The 26,335-nt window shown below is 39.8% G+C and overlaps 1 protein-coding gene across 1 annotated transcript in view; it reads right to left on the bottom strand.

Moving 5' to 3' along the window:
• wdb (serine/threonine-protein phosphatase regulatory subunit widerborst) overlaps positions 1-17,907 on the bottom strand; it is a 34,708-nt gene extending 16,801 nt beyond the window's left edge. Inside the window, exons 1-3 of the mRNA XM_071657638.1 lie at positions 16,980-17,907; positions 6,878-7,074; positions 1,578-1,772 (exon numbers count right to left, since the gene is read on the bottom strand). Of these exons, the coding sequence (XP_071513739.1) occupies positions 1,578-1,772; positions 6,878-7,074; positions 16,980-17,124 (537 nt within the window). The 5' untranslated portion in view covers positions 17,125-17,907. The remainder of the gene's footprint in view (positions 1-1,577; positions 1,773-6,877; positions 7,075-16,979) is intronic.
• Between the last annotated feature and the right edge of the window lie 8,428 nt (positions 17,908-26,335).

Raw genomic sequence — 26,335 nt, 5'->3', positions numbered from 1 at the left:
GTCAGTACCATCCAAACGCCTCTCTTTTCTCTTTCACTAGCAACTTTACTTCTTCATCCCAACACTTACTACCCTTTCTAATCTTCCCATCTCCCACCTTTCACATGCCACATGCATCTCTTGCACATATCAAAACTGCTTCCCTAAATACCTCCCATTCCTCACCCAGTCCTAATTTCACTGACTCACAACTTCTGCCAGTCTACACTCAATGTCTCCTGATATTTCTTCCTACCAGTATTTTTTCCAAGCTCACTTACTCTCACCACTCTCTCCTCCCCAACAATGTTTCCTCTTCTTCAAAAACCTCTGCAAATCTTCATCCATGCCACCACATGACAGTGATCAGACATCCTACCAGCTGTCCCTATCAGCACATTTACATCCAAAATTTTCACTTACATGCCTATCAATTAATATGAAATCCAATAATGCCTGCTGACCATCTTCCCCACTCACATTATGTAAACTTAATTATATCCCTCTTTTCAAACCAGGTATTTCCAATCACCAGTCCTTTTTCAGCACACAACTCCACAAGCCGTTCACCATTTCCATTCATAACACTAAATATCCCATGCGCCCCAATTATACCCTCAACTGCATTCAAATCACCCATCACTAATATATGGTTTCTTACATCAAAACTGATGAAAAAATCACAGCTGCTCCCAAAAACACTTGCCTCTCATGATCTTTCATCTTGTGGCCAGGTGCATTAGCACTAATAATCACCCACCACTCACCATCCTCTTTCAGCTTTACCGACATCAATCTAGAATTTACTTCCTTACACTCAATCACACACTCCCATAACTCCTTAAGGAATAGTGCTACTCCTTCCTCAGCTCTTGTCCTCTCACCAACTCCTGACTTTATTCCTAAGACATTTCCAAGCCATTCTTCCCCTTTACCCTTGAGATGTGTCTCACTCAGAGCCAGATCATCCAGGTTTCTTTCCTCACGCATACGACCTATCTCTCCCCTTTTCATATGATTGTTACATCCAGAAGCATTTAGACACCCCAGTCTAAACCTTTGAGGAGGACGAGCACTCCCTACCAGGATCCTTCTTCTGTTCCCTCTTTTAGAAATTGAAAAACTTCTGCTTCCTTTACTTGCCCTCTACAACACACATGGAATATGGAGGTAGAATTATTTCTTCCCTACCCCAGAGACATATATCAGAAGAAGCAAAAGGACGGATTAGGATTGATGACAAAAAATGAATCCCATAACAGAAAAAAATTCTGCAATTAACCTAAAGAAAAATTTAACACTGCTTGAATTTTTCTTAGGCTAAAGCAATTACCAAGAAAAATTCAGCTACACTTTAACAATTTGCTGTCCTTTGGAATGTATGCATAAATGCATGCATGTGCCTGTGTGCACATGTAGCATAAATCATCTTTATCACAGAGTTAAAACCTATTAGGGTACCATATTTTCGAATTCCAATAGGAAAAGCAAACAAGGCTAAAATGACACCATTAACATACAGAAGCAGTACAAAGGTATTATGTTAAGGAATGCTTTCCCACACTAATAAATATATAAAATGAGCAAAATATGATTACCTGTAAAACAAATTTCTGATCTATAACTCTCTTGCCAATTGCTGGCTGGAAGTCTGGGCTCTCTAAGAACCGTAGGAAGAACTCGTAGACCAGCTGCAGGTGTGGCCAAGAGGCCTCTAGGGTTGGATCATCCTCTTCAGGATCAAAATCAGGGTTGTCCGAGGGTGGAAGTGTTCGGAACAAGTTGCAGGCAATCTGAAAGTCAAAGATGCCTGGATTTCTACTGCAAGTTATAATTCCATCTTTGATTCATATATGATTTGTAAAGAGCATATGAGACCCCTATCCAAACCATATCATCATAATACATGAAAAAAGCTTTACTATCCAGCATCTACCAAGCCAGAACCTCTCATATCCAGAGTTTCTAGTATCTCAATACAAATGCATATGTCAGAGGTAGTGAGAGCAAGTGGGAGGTGGAGAAAAAGGTAAGAACATCAGGAAGAATGTTATGAATGAAGCTTTAGGGTATCTGGACCTGAACATTAAGGGGTGGTGCAAGACATGCATAAGATAGAATGAGATGGAGCAATGTAGTACATATGGGAAGTGATAATGTATACAAAGAAATATGAAGAAATTCAAACAGCTACAGACCACTGGGCTCTTCCAAGGTTGTCTGTGATAGTGGACAAATTCAGAAACTTAAAGAGTAATATGGTATGAGGAAAAAACAAACAGATAATATGAAGGGAAATCTTTATATGCATCTAATGGTCTTGAAGTATCTGACAACTCTATTCTTATATGTATCTATGGAAAAGCTTTGAATTAGTCTAACTGGTAACTCATTCCACATCTTAACAATCCCGTTGAAGAAAAATACTCTGTTTTGTATATTGTGACATTTGCCCAAAAGTTTGTGTCCATTACTTTATCCAAACTGAGACAAATTTGGTCTTGAGTAGCTTCTGAGATAATTTTCAGAAACTGCATTACATCAATATTAACTTTCCCTCATCAAACCTAAGTAACTTTTAAGTTATCTAGTCAAGTCTCATGTGATACATTTCTCATTCAGATAATCATCTTGGTTGTTCTCTACAGCACTCTCTATTCTGTCTGTATCTTTTCAAGTAGAATGATTAAAATATAAAACAATATTCAAGCTGGGGATGCACCAGTGAACTTTAACCCTCTTGCCCCCCCAAATTGTTACATGGGAATACCCAAGAAAGTGTCTGTTTTCTCAATCAGCTGAGTGACATTTTCATAAATCCTGCATTCATAATGGTATCCAAAAAGACATACTAGTGACTGCAGCAAGTGTAGTGCTGCACAAAGGTAGCAGACTATGCTCTCCATTAAAGAGAGGTGGAAATCTTACAAAGATTAAAAAAGAGCATATTGGTACATCACTTCACTGCGTTTCATGGTGCTGTAAGAGAATCATACATGTTGAATGCCAAACCTTGCACTTCTATGTAAAACTCTACCCTAAGTCTGCATAAGTGTTTCTGTAAATTTATACTAAGAATTTTGAGTAAGCACTATGTAATCACTTCAGTAAATGTTTATCAAGTTTTGTAAGCTATATACTTTCTTATATTTCAAATAAATAAAACTCTGATAATAATAGGTGTGCAGAGCACTGTCAAGTTTGCAATATATCATTGCCACAATATGTGGCCCAGACTATATCTGCCAACCTATTATCGAACATACTTAACAATCCTTCAGAATACTTACTCCATCTCCATTTCAACTTAGCAATGTCAATTATTTCCTTGTATGCCCCCTTCACCAATGTTCCCATTATTCTCTTGTTTTTCTCACACTACTAACCTCCTTTCAAAATATCTCATTCTCCATGAGGTTTAACGAAACTCACTCACCTTAACCCTCATTTGCCCTCTTTATCACACCATGAACCTTCCTCTTGACTTCATGCCACTTTCTCTTGTACATATTCCAGTCTTACACATTGCAGTAACACCCATAAACCTATCTTTTCTTTCACAAGCAACTCTTATCATCCCACCAGTCACTACCCTTTCACATCAGCCCACCTCCCACCTTCTACATATCACACACTCTCTCAAACATGCCAGCACTTAATTCGCAAAATACTTTCCATTCCTCGACTACTCCCCTTCTTTCATTTACTATCACTTTTTGCCATTTTACACTCAATATCTCTTGCTATTTTTTCATGCAAGTCTCTTTTCCAACTCACTCACTTTCACCAACATCTTCTCACACATATATTTTCCTACTGTCCAAAACACTCTAAAAACTTCACCCTTGGCTCCATGAAGTAATGATAAGACATCCCACCAGCTGTCCCTCTAAGCACATTCACATCAATGAGTCTCCCTTTTGCATGCCTATATATCAGTATGTAGTCCAATAATGCTTACTTACCATTTTTTCTACTCAACCACATATAAATATGTGTCCCTCTTTTTAAACCAAGTATTCCCTGTCATCAGTCCTTTTTTAGCAAACAATTCCACAAGCTGTTCAACATTTCTATTCACCTTAATGAAAACATGGTGCCCCTGCATATACCCTCAACTGCAACATTCCTCACTTTAGCATTTAAGTCAGCCATCACAAATAGTCGATCTCTCGCATCAAAACAGCTGACACACTTAATCATCATCTCCTAAAACATTTGCCTTTCTTCATTGTCCTTCTCATGGCCAGATACATAAGCACTAACAATCACCAGTCTCCCATAATCATTTTCATACTCACATCAGTCCAAAGCTCACTCCCTTACACTCTTTAACACATTTCCACGGGAGACAGCGACAAAAAAAAAAAAAAAAAAAAAAAAAAAAAAAAAAAAAAAAAAATTCATACTATTCGCCATTTCCCATGTTAGCGAGGTAGCGTTAAGAAAAGAGGACTGGGCCTTAGAGGGAATATCCTCACCTGGCCCCCTTCTCTGTTCCTTATTTTTGGAAAAAAAAAGAAAAAAAACGAGAGGGGAGGATTTCCAGCCCCCCCGCTCCCATCCCTTTTAGTCGCCTTTTACGACACGCAGGGAATACGTGGGAAGTATTCTTTCTCCCCTATCCCCAGGGATAATATATATATATATATATATATATATATATATATATATATATATATATATATATATATATATATATATATTTTTTTTTTCTATACTTTGTCGCTGTCTCCCGCGTTTGCGAGGTAGCGCAAGGAAACAGACGAAAGAAATGGCCCAACCCCCCCCCCAGTACACATGTATATACATACGGCCACACACGCAAATACATACCTACACAGCTTTCCATGGTTTACACCAGACGCTTCACATGCCTGATTCAATCCACTGACAGCACGACAACCCCTGTATACCACATCGCTCCAATTCACTCTATTCCTTGCCCTCCTTTCACCCTCCTGCATGTTCAGGCCCCGATCACACAAAATCTTTTTCACTCCATCTTTCCACCTCCAATTTGGTCTCCCTCTTCTCCTCGTTCCCTCCACCTCCGACACATATATCCTCTTGGTCAATCTTTCCTCACTCATCCTCTCCATGTGCCCAAACCACTTCAAAACACCCTCTTCTGCTCTCTTAACCACGCTCTTTTTATTTCCACACATCTCTCTTACCCTTACGTTACTCACTCGATCAAACCACCTCACACCACACATTGTCCTCAAACATCTCATTTCCAGCACATCCATCCTCCTGCGCACAACTCTATCCATAGCCCATATATATATATATATATATATATATCTTTTCTTTCTTTCAAACTATTCGCCATTTCCCGCGTTAGCGAGGTGGCATTAAGAACAGAGGACTGGGCCTCTGAGGGAATATCCTCACCTGGCCCCCTTCTCTGTTCCTTCTTTTAGAAAAAAAAAAGAAAAAAAAAAAAAACATAAGCACATTATATACAATATATAAGGTTATTAGGTTGAGCAAGGTTGAGGGGCAAGTGAGTTACGATGTGAGTTTGAATGGAGAAAAATTGAAGGAAGTGAAGTGTTTTTTAGATAACTGAGAATGGACTTAGCAGTGAATGTAACCATAGAGGTGGAATTGAGTCATAGGGAGGGGGAGGCGAGAAAGTTCTGGGAGCGATGAAGAAAGTGCGGAAAGTGAAAACGTTATCTCAGAGTAAGGGTATGTGCAAAGGAATAGTAGATCCAAAAATATTATGTAGTTGCGAGGCATGGGTTATAGATAGGGTTGTATGGAAAAGGGTGGATGTGTTGGAAATGAAATGTTTGAAGACAAAATGTAAGTAATGAAAGGGTAAGAGAGATGTGTGGTAATAACAAGAGTGCAGTTCAGGGAGCAGAAGAGGGTATGTTGAAACGGTATGGACATATGGAGAGAATGACTGAGGAAAGGTTGACAAAGAAGATATATGTGTCAGAGGTGGAGGGAACAAGAAGCAGGAAACCAAATCAGACGTGGAAGGATGAGCGAACAAGATTTTGAGTGATCGGGGCCTGAACATGCAGGAAGGTGAGAAGTGTGCAAGGAATAGAGCATTGGAACGATGTGGTATAACAGGGTCAATGTACTGTCAGTGGACTAAACCAGGGCATGTGAAACGTCTGAGGCAAACCATTTATGACTGTTTTGATGATCTAATATTAATATGACATGTTTAACTTATGTACTAAGTAAACACCACAGCATTCTGGCTGTACCAGTTCAAACCATCCAAAGAACACAGAGTTCCTCCATTTTCCAGCCAATTTCATCACCACTTCATTGCGTCAGCATGACCAAACACTTGCTTCAAGAAGTCTTCACCTCCACTGTGATGATACAGACCTATCCATATCTCTGGTGTGAGCAGGGAAGCACTGTACACCATATAAGCTGAAAGCCCGATCTACTGCTCCTCCTATCCCCTTTTTCTCCTGTTTTGTTGAAACCATATAGAAACCCCTATGTGAAAAAAGTTATTACTAATATAATCATTACATTCAATACAAAACTGCAAGGATGTGAGAGGCCACTGAAAACAGGAGACAAAATGATATAAAAACAATAAAACTGTTATGTTGATATGTTGAGGATATGTCGTTACTGTGACAATACAGAGAGCATCTACTTGATCTGGATTACTTAAATTGCTAATGAAGATCTCATGAAAGAAACAGAATTTCATCGTCTGAAACATAAAATGGATATCATAAGCATAAAATGACCTTCAATGAATACATACAACAACCATAAGTAATTTCACAAAAAATTCATGCATATGCACATGCAAACAGAGGGACTGGTTTACATGAATTAACACAACCATATGCACCATCCTCTCACACTTTCATTAAAAATTATTCCGAAAGAGGTCTATCCATACCATTCGGATTATTTCTGGATACACTGGCTCAGTTAGGACTCCTCGACCTGCTGTGATGTAGTCAACCAATTCATTGAGAGTACTACGTTTCATTTCTTTTCCTTTCAGGTCGGCCACTGGGTCAAGGAAATCGAAGCCCACACAACACTGCCGAAGCTTCCGCAGGAATAAATCTTCCTGATCTGACCCAGGAACATCTAAGAAAAAGAACACAGATTAACTTTTTGCACACCTTACATTATCAACTGAAAAAATTCCAAAAATACGGACAACATATATTCCAATGAGAATGAAGGTGAAGGAAGTGACGAATTGATATTATGTTGGTATGTTTCCAGATGTCAGGAAGCTTGTTGTGTAGCCTGGAATACATGAAGAGATCTTTAAGTGCTTGGAATGCCAATGGACCACAGCATTTTATGTGAAAGTTTGATAAGTTTTCAGGGCCATAGCACGTCGACCCTGGTATACCACATCATTCCAATTCACTCTATTCCTTGCATGCCTTTCACCTTCCTGCATGTTCAGGCCCCGATCACTCAAAATCTTTTTCACTCCATCTTTCCACCTCCAATTTGGTCTCCCACTTCTCATTCCCTCCACCTGACACATATATCCTCTTTGTCAATCTTTCCTCACTCATTCTCTCCATGTGACCAAACCATTTCAAAACACCCTCTTCTGCTCTCTCAGCTAAACTCTTTTTATTACCACACATCTCTCTTACCCTTTCATTACTTACTCGGTCAAACCACCTCACACCACATATTGTCCTCAAACATCTCATTTCCAGCACATCCACCCTCCTCCGCACAACTCTATCTATAGCCCACGCCTCGCAACCAAGTCGAGAACATTATTTCGGAAAGCAAAAATGGGTATGTTTGAAGGAATAGTGGTTCCAACAATGTTGTATGGTTGCGAGGCGTGGGCTATGGATAGAGTTGTGCGCAGGAGGATGGATGTGCTGGAAATGAGATGTTTGAGGACAATGTGTGGTGTGAGGTGGTTTGATCGAGTAAGTAACGTAAGGGTAAGAGAGATGTGTGGAAATAAAAAGAGCGTGGTTGAGAGAGCAGAAGAGGGTGTTTTGAAGTGGTTTGGGCACATGGAGAGAATGAGTGAGGAAAGATTGACCAAGAGGATATATGTGTCGGAGGTGGAGGGAATGAGGAGAAGTGGGAGACCAAACTGGAGGTGGAAAGATGGAGTGAAAAAGATTTTGTGTGATCGGGGCCTGAACATGCAGGAGGGTGAAAGGAGGGCATGGAATAGAGTGAATTGGATCGGTGTGGTATACCGGGGTTGACGTGCTGTCAGTGGATTGAATCAGGGCATGTGAAGCGTCTGGGGTAAACCATGGAAAGCTGTGTAGGTATGTATATTTGCGTGTGTGGACGTATGTATATACATGTGTATGGGGGGGGGTTTGGGCCATTTCTTTCGTCTGTTTCCTTGCGCTACCTCGCAAACGCGGGAGACAGCGACAAAGTATAATAATAATAACATAATAATAATATATATATACACATTTTTCTTTTTTCTTACTATTCGCTATTTCCCGTGTTGGCGAGGTAGCGTTAGGAACAGAGGACTGAGCCTTTGAGGAAACATCCTCACCTGGCCCCCTTCTCTGTTCCTTCTTTTGGAAAATGAAAAACGAGAGGGGAGGATTTCCAGCCCCCCAATACCTTCCCTTTCAGTCGCCTTCTACGACACGCAGGGAATACATGGGAAGTATTCTTTCTCCCCTATCCCAAGGGATATATATATATATATATATATATATTTTTTTTTTTTTCAAACTATTCGCCATTTCCCGCATTAGCGAGGTAGCGTTAAGAACAGAGGACTGGCCTTTTTTGGAATATCCTCACCTGGCCCCCTCTGTTCCTTCTTTTGGAAAAAAAAAAAGAAAAAAAAAAAAGGAGAGGGGAGGATTTCCAGCCCCCCACTCCCTCCCCTTTTAGTCGCCTTCTACGACACGCAGGGAATACGTGGGAAGTATTCTTAATCCCCTATCCCCAGGGATAATATATATATATATATATATATATATATATATATATATATATATATATATATATATATATATATATATATATTTCTTTTTTTCTTTCAAACTATTCGCCATTTCCCGCGTTAGCGAGGTAGCATTAAGAACAGAGGACTGGGCCTTTGAGGGAATATTCTCACCTGGCCCCCTTCTCTGTTCCTTATAAAAAAAAAAAAAAAAAAAAAAAAAAGAGAGAGAGGGGAGGATTTCCAGGCCCCGCTCCCTCCCCCTTTAGTCGCCTTCTACGACACGCAGGGAATATATGGGAAGTATTCTTTCTCTCCTATCCCCAGGGATAATATATATATATATATATATATATATATATATATATATATATATATATATATAGGGGATAGGGGAGAAAGAATACTTCCCATGTATTCCCTGCGTGTCGTAGAAGGCGACTAAAAGGGAAGGGAGCGGGGGGCTGGAAATCCTCCCCTCTCGTTTTTTTTTTTTTTTTTTCCAAAAGAAGGAACAGAGAAGAGGGCCAGGTGAGGATATTCCCTCAAAGGCCCAGTCCTCTGTTCTTAACGCTACCTCGCTATCGCAGGAAATAGCGAATAGTATGAAAAAAAAAAAAAAATATATATATATATATATATATATATATATATATATATATATATATATATATATATATATATATATAATGAACTCCTGTGGTGTTGTGGTTAGCATTCCTGACCATGACACTTTCAAGAGCCAGCCAGGGTTGAGTGCATAGGTTTGAATCCTGGTTGCACAGTCAACCCAGCTGTTCATCCACCCATATGGGTTGGTTGATAAAATGGGTATCTGGCTTAGGCTAGGATGTGTGGTAAAAGTGTGGTTGAAAGAACAGAAGAGGGCGTGTTGAAATGGTCTGGACATATGGAGAGAATGAGTGAGGAAAGATTGACATAAAGGATATATGTGTCAGAGGTGGAGGGAACAAGGAAAAGTGGGAGACCAAACTGGAGGTGGAAGGATGGAGTGAAAAAGATTTTCAAGCGATCGAGGCCTGAACATACAGAAGGGTGAAAGGCATGCAAGGAATATAGTGAATTGGAATGATGTAGTATACCAGGGTTGATGTGCTGTCAATGGACTGAACCAGGGCATGTGAAGCACCTGGGATAAACTAGGTCTGTGGGATCTGGATGTGGAAAGGGAGCTGTGGTTTTGGTGCATTACACATGACAAGTAGAGACTGAGTGTGAATGCGTGTGGCCTTTTTTTGTCTTTCCCTGGTGCTGAAGGGAGGAGTGGGGGATGCTTTCTCCTATGTGCCTTCAATCCATTCCCAGTGCCACCCTGCCCCAGAGGAAACAGCATCGCTGCCCCCCCCCCCCCACTTCAGCGAGATAGCACGAGGAAAACAGAAAAAAAGGCCACATTCGTCCACGCTCAGTCTCTAGCTGTCATTTTTAATGCATTATAATCATAAATAAGGTGAGTAGCTGAAATGTACTGTGTAAATATTCCAATGTTAAGATGGTTTGCTATTGATAACCACATGGCTGCCTGATCTGTCATCTGTCAGTTGAAATTTACTGGCTGTTGCATGGTCAATCATGGGCATGACTGGCATTTATTCGGTTGTTGAAAGGTTTACAAGGTATGCATGTTTTTCCACACGTACCTATCCTAATTAATGGAAGCACTTCTCACATACAATTCTGACTTTATGGTGATACATTGGTATATTCCAACAATAAAATCAAATATCAAGGCAAATCTCAACAGCTAGAAGTGACAAAAAGATTTCCTATGCTCTAAGCAAGGTTTCCATATCTTTGTATGATTTCTAGAAATGTCACCTTTCCATTAATTTATTTCCTATGCTTACAATTCACACACAATAATGTAATAACAATACAATCTTATTTTCTGCATCTTCTTTACCCAAACCTGCATTCATTTTTCAGCAGCTGGTACACATAAAAAAAGTTTGTAAATCTTTCCTCTAGTTAAAAGATCATCTAATATCACAATTTTGTTTATAAATTTTCATAATGAGAGTTCAACATAAGCCCTTTTTTCCTGGTACAAGTTTAAAACATCATTTCTCAAACCACATTCTAATGAAAGAGAATATTCTTCTAATGCAAAAGTATCTTTTAAAAATCAAACTATTCACAAGATGCATACAAAAGGATATCCTTCCACATTATACCAAAGAAAGTTGGGGTATGAAAAGCATACAATTTCTTACATGTGCCACTACATTGTAAATCCATACCTAACATCAAATTGTCAATTCTGACCACCCAAACTCTTTATTTTTTTTCCATTAACTTTTACATCACTTATGGTATCCCAATCTCTTTATTTTTTCCATTAACTTTTACATCACTTATGGTATCATAAATAAATAAATAAATTATACTCATTTATATTTATTTATCATTCTTGATGGACATTTCCCGCATCAGCAAGGTAGCACAGGGAAACAAACGAAGAAAGAATGGCCCATCCACTACTATAAACACATATATACATAAACATGCACATATACATGCGCAGACATATACATATATACACATGTACATATTCATACTTGCTTGCCTTCATCCATTCCTGGCACTACCCTGTCCCACAGGAAAAAGCATCACTATCCCCTGCTTCAGCAAGGAAGTGCCAGGAAAACTGACAAAAAAAGGCCACATTTGTTCACACTCAGTCTCTAGCTGTCATGTGTAAATTTTTTCATACACATTCACCATTTCCTGCATCAGCGAGGTAGCATCAAGAACAGAGAACTGAGCCTTAGAGGGAATACCTTCACTTGGCCCCCCTTCTCTGTTCCTTCTTTTGGAAAATTAAAAATGAAAGGGGAGGATTTCCAGCCTCCCACTCCCCCCCTTTTTTATTATCATTATACTTAACTGCTGCTTCCTGTGTCAGCAAGGTAGCGCCAGGAAACAGACGACAAGTGGCCCATCAACTCATAAAAAATACACACACACACACACACACACACATATCATTCTTATTTATTATTATACTTTGTCACCCTCTCCCGTGTTAGCGAGGTAGCGCAAGGAAACAGACGAAAGAATGGCCCAACCCATCTACATAAACATGTATATACATACATGCCCACATACATACCTATACTTTTCAAAGTATACATACGTATACATATATACACAAGTACATATTCATACATGCCTCGCAACCATATAACATTGATGAAACTTCTATTCCTTCAAACATACCCAATGAGAGAGGAGAGGAGAGGAGAGAGAGAGAGAATTTGTAGGGGTTTTCAAAAAGGAAGAGATAATGTTGGGGAAAAGAGAGTGGTGAGAGTGAACGAACATGGTAAGGAGACTTGTGTGAGGAAGTACCACTAGAGACTGAGTGTAGAATGGCAGAAGGAGAGCGCAAATGAAATGAGGGAAGTGGGTGAGGAATAGGATGTATCTAGGGAAGCAGTGATGGCATGTAAAAAATATGCATACAGCATGAAAAAGGCAGGAGGTGGGCAGATCAGAATGGGTAGCAACTGGTGGGATGAAGAAGTGAAGTAGTTAGCGAAAGAAACAGAGAGGCTTTTGGATGATACAAGGAAGGAGTGCAAATGACTGGGAGATATATAAAAGAAAGCAGCAGGGGGTCAAGAGGAAGGTGCAAGGGTTGAAAAAAGAGGGCAAATGAGAGATGGGGTGAGAGATAGTATCATTAAACTTTACAGAGAATAAAAACATGTTTTGGAAGGAGGTAAATAACGTGCATAAGACAAGAGAACAAATGGGAACAGTGGTGAAGGGGGAAAGGGGGAGGTAATAACAGGTAGTGATGAAGAGAGAGGGAGATGGAGTGAATATTTTGAAGGCTTGTTGAATGTGTTTGATGACAGAGAGGCAGATATAGGGTGTTTTGGTCAGGGTGGTGTGCGAAGTGAGAGGGTTAGGGAGAATGGTTTGGTAAACAGAGAAGAGGCAGTGAAAGCTTTGCAGAAGATGAAATCTGGCAAGGTGGCAGGTTGAGATGGTACTGCAGTTGAATATATCAAGAAAGTGGATGACTGTGTTGTTGATTGGTGGGTAAGGATATTCAATGTATGTATGGATCATGGTGATGTGCCTGAGGATTGGCAGAATGTATGCATAGCGCCACTGTACAAAGGCAAAGGGGATAAAGGAGGAGTGCTCAAACTACAGAGGGATAAGTTTGCTGAGTATTCCTGGGAAACTATATGGGAGGGTATTGATTGAGAAGGTAAAGACATGTACAGAGCACCAGATTGGGGAAAAGCAGTGTGGTTTCAGAAGTGGTAGAGGATGTGTGGATCAGGTGTTTGCTTTGAAGAATGTGTGTGAGAAAAACTTAAAAAAACAAATGGATTTGTATGTAGCATTTATGGATCTGGAGAAGGCATATGATAAGACTGACAGAGATGCTTTGTGGAAGGTCTTAGGAGTATATGGTGAGGAAAGTAGGCTGCTAGAAGCTGTGATAAGTTTTTATAATGGAAGTAAGGCATGTGTACGAGTACGAGGAGAGGAGATTGATTGGTTCCCAGTGAAGATCGGTCTGCGGCATGGGTGTGTGATGTCCCCATGGTTGTTTAATTTGTTTATGGATGGGGTGATTAGGGAGGTAAATGCAAGAATGTTGTAGAGAGGGGTGAGTATGCAGTCTATTGGGGATGAGAGGGCCTAGGAAGTGAGTCAGTTGCTGTTCGCCGATGATACAGCTCTGGTGGCTGATTCGAGTGAGAAACTGCAGAAGTTGGTGTCTGAGTTTGGAAAAGTATGTGAAAGGAGAAAGTTGTAAGTAAATGTGAATAACAGTAAGATTATTACATTTAGTAGGGACGAGGAACAAGTTAATTGGGATGTAAGTTTGAATGGAGAAAAGTTGGAGGATGTGAAGTTTTTCAGATATCTGGGAGTGGACTTAGCAGCAAGTGGAACCATGGGAGCTGAAGTGAGTCACAGGGTGGGGGAGGGGGCAAAGGTTTTGGGAGCAATGAAGAATATGTGGAAGGAGAGAACATTATCTTGGAGAGCAAAAATGGTTATGCTTGAGGGAACAGTAATTCCAACAACATCATATGGTTGCGAGGCATGGGCTATAGATAGGGTTGTATGGAGGAGAGTGGATGTGTTGGAAATGAAATGTTTGAGGACAATATGTGGTGTGAGGTGGTTTGATTGACTAAGTAAGGAAAGGGTAAAAGCAATGAGTAGAAATAAAAAGAGTGTGGTTGAGAGAGTAGAAAAGGAAATGATGGTACTGAAACTGTTTGGACATATGGAGAGAATGAATGAGGAAAAGTTGACAAAGAGAATATATGTGTCTGAGGTAGAGGGAACAAGAAGAAGCGGGAGAACAAATTGTAGGTGGAAGGAGGGAGTAAAAAAGATTTTGAGCGATCGGGGCCTGAACATACAAGAGGGTGAGAATCATGCAAGGAATAGAGTGAATTGGAACAATGAGGTACACCAGGGTCAACATGCTATCAATGGATTGAACCAAGGCATGTGAAACATCTGGGGTAAACCATGGAAAGGTCTGTGAAGACGATGTGGAAAGGGAGCTGCAGTTTTGGTGCATCAACACATGACAGGTAGAGACTAGGTGTGAACAAATGTGGCCTATTTTGTCTCTTTTCCTGGTGCTACCTTGCTGAAGCAGGGGGTAGCGATGCTGTTTTCTGTGGGGCCAGGAATGGATGAAGGCAAGCCTACAAAGTTCAAACCTGTACTCTGCATGAGTGGTCAGTAGTTTCTCAAGGATAACCAACTGAGGCAAACTGTAGTCAGGCAATCAAATCAGTATTTTCAGGCCACCGTTAACACCAAAATGGAGCTTCAATACATGAATACACAGAAATATTGACATATTAGGAAAATATACAAAATACAGTTGGAAATAAAAGTCTACTACCAGACATAATGATGGAAGTCAAGGTTCTGACCTGTCCCCTCTTTTTCTCCTTTTCATCAATGATTTCCTTTCTCCTGCTAATATCCAAATGCAATCATACACTGATGACTCAACAATGCATTCCTCTACATCAATCAATTCTACTCCTCTCACTCAATCTGCATCTTGTCTCGACACAACTTATACAATAAACTCAGATTTGGACAGGATATCTCAGTGGGGTAGACAAAACGTTATTAAGTTTAATGCTTCCAAGATCTAAATTCTGCCCATCTCTACATCAAAATTTCTTACATCTTTCCTTTCTTCTTTGACGGTTCTGTAATTCCAACTCTTAATGCAATTTATACACTTGTTATTACTGTAATATCCACTCTATCTTGAAAATGCATATAAAAGAAATAGCTAAACCTGCCTCGAAGAAACTGTGAGCCCTGTTTAAATGTCAAAATTTCTTTTCTTCCGAAAAGTGACTCCGTTTATAAAAGGGAATGAATTGTCCTTGTCGGATGTACTGCTCTCACATCTGGGGTGGTTCTAGCTCTGCAACCTTACTTGACAGAGTCGAGTTAAAAGCAATCCAACTTATCAACTCTCCCAGGTTAACTTCAAAGCTAGATCCCTTTGCCGTACACCACAATGTTTGTTCACCTTCCCTCTTCCATAGGTATTACCTTAGATTTTGTTTTTCTGAGCCGTCTGCCTGTATGCCCCGACCAATAGCTAGATCACACAATACTTGGCAAGCTGCTGTCACATGATTACTGCAAGGCCATTGGCGAATCAAGGGTGTGCCATTCTGATAAGTTTCTTTCCCTACTCCTCGAAGCTTTGGAATCTCTAATCTCTTGTGTCTTTCCCAATAACTATGGCCTGGCACTCCTTAAAAAATAGGATTTTGACTTTCTCCAAGTTTTATAAATACTCTCCGTCTCTTCTTTTTCCCTTTCACTAACCTTCTCCATATTTCACTTAAGGCCTGGCCTTGATGTGGACGTTTGTCCGCAACTGAAGCCTCCAACGAGAAAAGAAAATTACTTTGCTTTTTTGTATATATTTTGGGACTGTCATTGGGCAATTGTCCAAAATGCATCTCACAATGCCATTTGGGTCGCTTTTAAGTAATTACCAGGTGATACTGCAATATACAGTTTCCACTGTAATTTACCAGATGTCTGGAGCACGAAAAACAAATATTTGGCTCTTCTTGCACTGCGTAATTTGAGTGCAATTTTCGACTAGTTATGAACCCTGGTGAATCTTAATGAAGACAAAAGTATGGAGTTGCATCATCAGAATGGAGATTACAAAACAAAATCATACATACATAGAGAGATAAGCAATACACCAGTAAGATAAACAAATTACAACAGTTGAATGGGTCTCCTACATTCTCAAAATGTCTCAATATAAGCAGATGAACTACCAGTTTGGGTCAAAGGATACAAGTGTCTTGTATCTGATTTCCAGTATTACATTTTTGTACAAAGCAACAGAATAGCTATGATTATCAGGTAAACTATGGTATAAATCTAAAACTAACAAATTTACAGAACCTAAGAAAACTACCTACCTTCACCCAAGGACCAAGATTTACATTACAATTCAGAATCATGGTCAACATATGTCAAAGACTTTGTTAACATTTCCCTATGCCATAATGGTTACATGAGGATGAAGAAAGTAAACAATGTGATCACTAAACACAATCTCCGAACAAACCCCTCAGCACCCAGAAGGAATCCGCATCATGCACATTTTTTTAAACAACATAAAAAAATACAGTAAATCTAAGTTGTTCAGAGAAGTAAAGTGAGGTTTACATTGAATCTGTTGAATTCTTGGTGTGGTTTCCTTACTTTTAACTAGATCACCATAGCCACCTGACTACCATGATCCGTTATTGGAAAAAAAAAAAAAAAAAATATATATATATATATATATATATATATATATATATATATATAATCCAAATCATATTCCCTGGTCTAAACAAATTCTACGTACAAGGCAAATGAAAAGCATTTTACAAATTGGCAAGTTTTTTCTGGTGCCCCTAAACTAGAATACTTTAAGATTCTACATGAGGCGGCATCTTAAAATACAACATTATCACTAGAATGATGCTACCCAGAGTTTCTCTGGAAGAAGGCACCTTACCTTTAAGTAACGGTAGTGGCTGCAGCTCCACATCATTGGTGGTCCGATAGCGTGAAGATCCTTGCGACCTCTTAGGCTTCTTCTTCAATGACCGCTTGGCAAACGGATCTATCCTGTCTACAAAGGTGCCCCCACTCCCCGACATCTTCCCTGGTGTGTCCTGTCCCGCCGCACAGCACTTGCTCTGCACCCCTCACACCACAGGCCCTGCCTCTCTAACCCTGCAGCATGGTCATGTCGGCGCTACAACACTGGCGGCTGCGGCCAAGCATCACACTTTGTGGTCCTACACACACACTCACACACACACTCAGACTGTCCCACAGACACGAGCAAGGGCCTCAGCGTGCCATACAGCCCGCACCCCCGACACCACCGTCTGTTGCAGGGGGCCAAGAATGCTGGTGCAGGGGGGCGGGGAGGCGGCCCTGGAGTGGATGTCCGTCCACTCAGGTGTAGGCAAGGCACTCAGGTGTGTCCCGGGTGTGTCCAGGGTCGGGGTGTGAGTGTAAACACGGCGGCCTGCTGCTCCCACACCCACTGGTGACCCTCCTCACTGCCACCGACACGTCCTTCCCACGGTGCTGTGACTGTCTCAGTTTTTGCGGTGGGGCGGGAGTGACCACCTGCCCGTAGCTGTGGGGGCAGAGGAGGTGTGGAGTGGCAGCAGTCGGGGGTACGAGGTGGGGTGGAGGTGGGCACACACCGCTACCTCTCACTGGCCGCTTTACCTCCTCACTCGGCCTCCACGCGCTGCCATCACGCTTCTGTCCCGCCTCATATCACCTCAGCGTACCATAATATGAGCTCCTCTACATGCACAATAACGCAAATTCATCCACAAACACCACTGTTATTGGTAATTTTGTACAAATCCATATCTGAAAATAACCTGATCCCGATCTCGAGTTTCGTGAGAATGTGCGAGGCTGCGCGAGAGAGGAAGTGAGGTGACGTCACTATGGCGGCCAGCTCCCCCTCTTCCCCCTCTCCCACAATATCTCTCAGGGAGTCCCCTCCAACCCCCACCGGGGAAGCGCGACCCTTTACTCCTCCCGTACTCGTTGACTGCATGAACACATCTTGCTGTCTCTCTGACAGAGTCCAACGGTAGATAAGAATGTTGGAAACTTGGGAGGAATGTTTTGTTGGCAGCCTTGTCAGAGGCTCTCATGTACACAGAAGGTGAGCGAAGAAGACCCGCCCTCATATTGCCTCATGACGTCATATTATACGTCATACTACCTTCCTTGACTTACCAGGACAATTTCCATATCGTACCGCAAATTCTACGTCTAGCTATTCCTATATTCTCAAGCCATATTTTTACTGTATGCATTACAACCGTACCCTGATCGAAATGAGCACAATACAATTTGTTAACCAAGTGAAGGAAATGTAAATGTTTCCTGATTGCTTAATCATTTAAATATAATACATTTAACTAAAGTCTGACTTTGGGCAGAGGATAAAGAACTCAATTGGAGGAGAGTAAGATGAAGGCTAGAGGGAGGGAGGAACGTAAAATGACTGCATTTTCTTCTCGACGTAGGTTATGGAGATAGGCATAGAAACTATAAAGTATTTGCGGTGCGAAGAATTTATAGAGAAAGAACTTACACATCTTTGTGGTATTTGGGAAGTCAATATTGAGTGTGAAAGAATACAAGTTGATTCAATCTAGCGTTTTCCATAAAGGGGAAAGTGTGTGTGTGTGTGTGTGTGTAATAGAATATATGTTATCAGGGGTTGACTTAGGGACAGGCCAGCATGCTTACGTAGTCACGAGATTGTTTAATAATATCTTCATGGATTTGGTAATACGTGAGGGGAGAGTGAGATGAGAGGACACGAGATGCAACTACACCATGGTGGATGGCGAGGACCTGGCTGTTGTATTATGCAGATGATTGTGTAATGCTGAGAGACAGTAAGTTGGGAAGTGAGAATGATAAGTTGTTTGGGTAGAGATGGTCAGAGAAGGCTGGCATAATTGATATGACGTCACTTCCATTGGTCAAAAGAATAGATTGGGGTTATATATTTAGTAAGGATTATGATTAAAGATAGTAAAGTGTAAGCAAATTTGGAAATTGAAGAAAGAGATAGGGTCGTAAATCACGAAGGATGATGCAAAAACTGAGGATGGGCAAGATAACCTGTGTAATCTTAAATGCATAATGAGAACCCGACTGAGCACACATAGACTTAACGAGACATAGGTGAACCTATATAAAAAAAAATTATTGTATTTCACAATCTGTGTGTACGATTATCAGTCTTCATACCTAATGCGTTATAATGAGATGTAACACTTAGGTAGAATTAGATTAATGCAATGGTAGATGTACCTAATTACAGCCATTGAACATGTAAGATGTGTTTAATTTTACGGACGAATTGATGGTGTGTTAGTATTGCCAGTCTTGGGCCCTGAATGCAAAAGAATGAAAGAGAGTGAACCTGTTGGCAATGGTTTCAATATAAGAAGTTGAGCGAAGACATATTATCTACGAGGATAAATGTGCAAGAAGGGCCCTGAAGGCGGAGGAGAACATTTGCCTACCTACAAGTCCCTACGACGAAATTTTGCCTTGATGACACAGCACACTTTTTGATTGTGAAATAAGACTACTCCCCTTAGTGTCACATATCAAATAGTCTTTCTAAAATGTTTTGTAGTTGTTTCATATATGAATTGGCATGGCATAGATCGTGGGAGGGGGATACAATCCCCTGCATTCTGGTTGCAGACAATGGCCTTTTTTAGTAAGCCCCCCCCCCTACAAAAATACTCATGTAATTCAGAAAAATTATATTCTTCGTGATAACATTGCATAGCACAGAGTCCCCGTTCACTGGAAACATGGGTGTTTATAGTAAACTTGTAGAAGAATGCATTCTCCATGCTTGTTACAAAATCAACTTCTATTAGTACATGAAAATACTTGAAGAAATAACGTTTTATAGTTAAGGAAATATACATTAATGCTTATGCAAATACAGTGTTGCAAAATATTTCCATGTGTTTCACTTGCTCTAAAATATAGATATTAGATATCTGAAGTCGTCCCCACCTTCACTCTCAAAAGAATCTACGACCATGTTAGATAGTCGTTCTAATTTCTGGTCGGGCTTTTCAATATCTTTGTGTGATTCATTTCCGGTATGCTCCAAGATATTCTTGAAGATTTGTTAACCTTGAATCTTCCTCGGCAAGGGGCTTTTAAGTTTGATACATTTTCTTTCATTTTCCACTTGTTGCCAGCTTTAGTTATATCATTATATATCTTTCTCTTCTTCTAGCTCATCTTTTCAGCCTACTGTGGTATTTCTTATGTTCCATTCCTACGATTTTGTTCGTGAAATACTTCTGAATTGTCCTTAATTTGTTTATTTCTTTTTGTGTCCTTGGTGACCAGAAGACAAAGCCTTTTCATTTTTTTGTATCAATATATGCTGGACATTGAACTTTTTCGCAATAGATTTGTCTCTAGTAATGACAGTTCTCAAAAATCATACCTTATTTCTTGATTCGATAGTGTTATCTTCTCTGTATGTTCTCTTAATTCTGATTTATGATTTATGACACCCAAATCTATTACAATTGCATTTTTCTATTGGGCAAAGCTTTCTATGGCATCATCAGCACATTCTTGATTGTTCCACACTTTATTTGCTAAAATTTCTCTTCTTTGAATTTTATCAACTTCTGCCTATTGGTAGATTGTTTCAGCATTTTTACCTCTCATCAGCTCCTGATTAGATTATTTTGCACTCTGGTGTCATCAGCAAAGCTCATTACTATGCTTTCCTCTACTTCGTTATCGATGTTTGATACCGTTAGTAAAAATAATAGACTAATAACGTTCCTTGCAGTACCCTAGATAGAACATCATCAGACATGGTTCTGTTTGCTGCTACCTTGAACTTTCTGTTAATCTTTGATCCATCTTCCTGTCTTGCCCGAGTATTTTAGTTTAGCTTCTCCAGCAAACTTCCGCGGTTTAATTTGTCAAATATGCTGTGAAAAATAAAAGAACAAGGGTCATTTTTTTTCTTTTCATTAAACTTTCATATACTATATGTCACTGTAGTTAGCAAAGAATTGGGTTGGTGAACTTCTTCCTGTTGCAAATCAATGTTGGGCTTCGTTTATGTAGCTGTTCTAAATAAGATGTTTATGTTATTTTACCACTCTCAAATACTTTTATAACAAACGAATTCAATATAACTGGTTTGCAATGTTTAGGTATTAGCTTGAATCCTCTTCTGTGTTATTGTTTATACCAGTTTGATAATATTTGCAATTTTGCTTTCATCCAGACTTTGCTTGAAACACATCATTAGTTTCGTTGTCGCTATCTAGGTCTTCTTAAAGATTTGGCTAAGATTCCATCTGGTCATGGAGATCTTTAATCAATATTCTGCATATTTCCTTGCAGGTCATTCTCGTACGTCTTTAATTTAACCTTGAAGGGTCCAATGTTTGATTTCTTGTTTTTGCTTCGTTCATGTATGTGAATGATAACTTTGGAAATGGAGTCACCGCGGTCCGAACATTCATGAGAGTGACAGAGCGAATCGGAGAGATGTGATATACATGGAACGACGTGCTGTCATAGGGTTGAACCAAGGCAAATGAACTGGTCAGGGGAAACCAAAGAAAGGTCTCTGTGGCTTGGCTGTGGCCGTTCTTACTCTGCTCCTGGTGCTACCTCGCTAACGCAGGAAATGGCAAATGAGTTTATGTAAGCTTAATCCCAAAAGGGTGTGGGGTAAAAACATCACCAATCGTCGGGTCTCTTATGTTGTAATACGATTTTTCCCTTATGGTCGCCGAGTCGAAGAAGAGGTCCGCCTTTCCAGCTTAGCTTAGCAGTGTACAGGGGATTTAGATCCGACTGGCTCAGGTTACACACTGATCCTTTTGATAAGGCAAATGCTTCACACCCTTTTAAACTTTCTGAGGTAATACGTTCTAAAACTTTTATTTAGGGTTTTATATAATATACAAACAGGACAACTGTCAAATCCTCCAGTACTAACAATGCATAAATTTCACCATTACATCACACTGTTCGAAATTATGTGTTGGCTAATCTAACTCGTGATATGATTAGATAGGTACGTTGCTGCTATGCCATAAACATTTAGGTCATGTAACTATTTGACATAGATAGACTCTTAACTGGAAATAAATGAACATATCTATATACGGGAGGGAATGTAAGAAACGTGGTGGATTCCTGCATTTTTAAAGTACATCTTGGGCGTCAATATGGGACTTGCTGTAACGAGGGAGGAAGGGCAGGCAGTCCGCCTAGCATTCTTTATCACCACATACCAAGAACGAGGCTAGCTAGGTGTCTCCAGTGACGAGTCGAGAGAGATTCAGATTTGTGACCTGATGATATCTGTTCTTGACCGGGCTATTAAGAGATACCTTTCACGGATGCTCACAACCCAGACTGAACTAGTTCCATTCTGATGTTAGTGCAATGACTCCTGAAGTTTTGAGGGGCTATCTTGCACTGACTTTTATGTCTTTCTAAAAAAGAATGTGAGGTATCGAATCTTCGAGAGTTCACCAAAAAGAGAAATAGTTTTTTCTTTACATTAATCTTTCTTTCGTTAAGGTTACCGGTATCCTGAAATTATCTTAGAAATATATGTGGAAAATGGTTTCATTTTTAAGACTCACATGGGAGTCGACTTGTGAAATAAAGTTATTTCAGCTTTCTTGGGTCATCATTCTTTCCCGATGTTTCGCACTCTCCTTTACGATACAGCCCACGACTTTTAGTTTCAGAAGTTTCTGTTCGACAAACTTCAGAAAAAAAAAGTTTACATTAAAAGTACAAAGTAGATAATTTCTAGTTGGAGATGAAACCATCCACGTGATCAACATCTATTTCTGAGACGTTCAAGAAAGTGTGGTGACTTGTGGGTATGACGTGTCAGAGGTGCGGCCTTCTTGTGGGCAAGGTCACACTTGCTTCTCTGGACTTAAGTCCAGATAAATGATTTGATAGGCAAAATGTTGGGCATCTCACGATAAAAACTGAGATGCATGAATCATTGGTAAATCATATGTTGATCTTACACTGTTAGGGAATTGATTAATGACTGGTCAGTTAAAAGCAACAGAATTGTTGCCTGGGTACTACGCAATGTCAAAAGAGACAGGGATTTGTTTTCTGGAAAGAATTTGAGAAAATGATTACGGTTGTGGACCAAAATAAGTTCACTGTGGTGAGTTATATGAATACGTGAGAGTCAGTGGAGGAGGGAGTGGAAGACACGTGTAGAGTCCCATCAGGAAATAACTTAGGTGAAACGATGACTGGAATGTATACTAATGGCGATGATTATTGTCCAAGCTTACTTTAAGATATACTTAAACATTTTCGAGATACAGAGAAGTTAGGAATAGAATTCAAAATGCAAGGAGAGAGAAAACTGCAAAAGATTTACAGAAATGTCCTTGAAAGTGTACTTCATGAAGTATATGGTAAGTCTTTATCGTAAAGAGGACCATAAACCACAATGGGTGAAGAACAAGGTGGCTTTTTTTTTCGTTTTCCCTTACGCAGCTTGTGTAAGAAACTTCAGAAAAAAAATGTGAATGACATGTACGATGCGGTTGATAAAAAAATCTTAATTCTTAAATGTGTGGAGACTTAAATGTTGTTATAACAAATTGAATTAGTGTTTATGTATGAGGGTTTGATAATACAGAGGTGATACATAGTTACTAAAATGATGTTTTGGCTCCAGAGTTGTTAGAGGGCAGAATACCTAAGATGAGAGTAAGATGAATTATTGTAAAGTTTGCTGAACCTGGTGAAGGTGAATGGAATGCACCAATTATATGCAGATGATGCCTGTTAGTTAGTTGTTCTTGGAGGTGGGAGATTATATATATATATATATATATATATATATATATATATATATATATATATATATATATATATATATATATATACACACACACACACACAGCTGGCTTCGCCTGCCTTGGAAAATGGTGGGTTGGTCGTATTAGCAGATAAAAAGGATCACTTTGTCTGCCTCGGCTTACGATAACAGATCTCGCAAGTGTTATCAGACACCCTACCCACCAAGTTCCATTCTTACCATAATGCCAACATCACTTCACCCTTACACAATATTCGCATTATATACGGACAGCTAGAGTATATCACTCGCGTTACCGAGCTTCTTAAACTTGGACACATACTATGTATTCAGCTTACGCCTGTGCGTCTCTGTATGTGAACACATGTAGAAAATCCAGTTGTGGGAAGGAGACTAGCATAAAAGTTAATGCTTGTTCATGTGTTTGTACACATAGGCATGTGTAGAAGACGTCTGTGCAGGTGTAAATATTGTTTAAGCTTGTGTATGTATTATGTGATTAATATTTGTGTTACGGGGAAAGTTTTTCACTACTGTTGCCTCGCCTCTTAACCTTATGTATATGTGCCATGGCTTTAGTCTTATGTGTACACCTTCATCCGAGCCTATGCTGGGTATGTGTTCCTCCCTTTTTGACTTCAAAATATTTATCTACAAAGCCCCCCTTATAGAAATTTGACCTCTTGAATGCGACGGCACAAACCTTCAGCACTCGGTGATGATCCATAAGTATAATGATTTGACCATTAATGTGACTCAGAGGGCCGTGCTGTCCTGCTTAAGGGCTGTACCGCTGTATTAAAGGATCGTACAGAAGTAATCCAGTTATCTTGAAGTCCCAACTCTCAGGTTATCGTCTGTAGTTGCATTTGTTTAATGTGTGGGTATACTCAAATGAACATATATATATATTACTACAAATTCAATTATGAGCATTAATGATGTGTACACCTAGCTGTTTCCAATACCATAGTTGCCGGGAGAGGCCGACGTCACACCAAAAAGCTGATATAAGAGTCAAGCAAGACTATGGGTTGAACACTGATAAGAAAGGCGGGATTGACAGCCAGTCGTTTTGCTTAATTAAAAAGATTTAAGCACTTTACGTAACTTGAGTGATTGATTCACCCTTTATTTACAGCGGGATATAAATATAAGCAATGTAAGGGGTATCATAAATTTCGTGGTCGAGATTAAAGAGAAATGTCAATAATCAATTGCCTGTTCGTTGATGAAGATATGATTAGTATAATATTATTATATTCATGCTGATAAGAGACAGCATTTTAAGATAACAATTGATATGTACCTTAGTATTACAGATTGGTTACCTGCTTCCATATGCATTAATAGATGTGAGCGGTGTAGACTGTATTTAAAACTACATATGTACATAAAAACCAATCAAACACGCATATACATACACAAACACACAGATCAATCGCAAGTAACACCAAAAAAATTTAAAAGCCTATACAGGTATGAAAATAATGCAAGGATAAGAGGTGGGGGTCCGAGTTTAAAGCTCCCTTCCTCACCTGTGCGAATAGGCTGGACTATCGATAACGGTGATGTCGGTGTGGGAACCATAGGAAGAGTGCTCCTGGAAGGCTTATTCTGTCTTTGCGTAATGTAACAAGGATGAAAAAGACGGAGAGATTGTTCGTGTGTTTGGGGAGAACATGGTTGTTCTGGCTCTATGTGAAATAAACCTCGAGGGGAAGAGGGAAGAATGAATGGTTTTGGAATGTTTGAGAGGTAAAGGCAAGGGTTTAGTGAGGGGGCAAGAGCAAATGATGGAGTGGCACTTTCACTGAAGGAAAAGTAGGAACGTAATGAAGCGCGTTACAAACTGATGTGGGTTAAAATTCAATTAGATTACAAAAAGGGGTGATAATTAAGTGCTTAGGCACTTGGTAGTATAACGAATAAGGACGAGAGGCAAATCTATTGGGAGGAGAGTGCATCTGCAATTTTGATGAAAGGAATGGAATGTTACTTGTGGAAGATTTGCCTAAGAGTGTGTGGTGTGGCAGTTGAGGGTATAATTAGGGAGAATAGGATACCTGGTGTGACTGAAATTAGTGAACAGCTTGTTCACCTGGTAAAAAAAAAAAGTGCATATTTGTTATACATTGGTGTGTGGGATTTAAGGTAAATGAGCATGATTAGAGTATGTACTGATAGGGGTAGTTAGTGGGATGTCTGGCACATGACATGAACGTTTGTTGTTAGGAAAAAAGGAAATGACATGGTGGGGTGAAGATAGCAGAAGTCACTGAGCATTGAAAACAGGCTTGCACGTGGGCGTATCAAGAGATCCAGGGAAGAATTGCATTGGGTGAGAGTAGAAAAGGGGAGGGAGAGGGTGAGGAATGAGAGATATTTAAGAAGGTACTGCTTATATGTGTGAGATCTGGGCACTTGAGAAA

The sequence above is a fragment of the Panulirus ornatus genome, chromosome 65, assembly GCF_036320965.1.
Source record: "Panulirus ornatus isolate Po-2019 chromosome 65, ASM3632096v1, whole genome shotgun sequence".
Classification (NCBI taxonomy): Eukaryota; Metazoa; Arthropoda; class Malacostraca; order Decapoda; family Palinuridae; genus Panulirus; species Panulirus ornatus.
The sequence above is the reverse complement of the archived record's forward strand: the minus strand, read 5'-3'. Positions and strand labels throughout refer to the sequence as shown.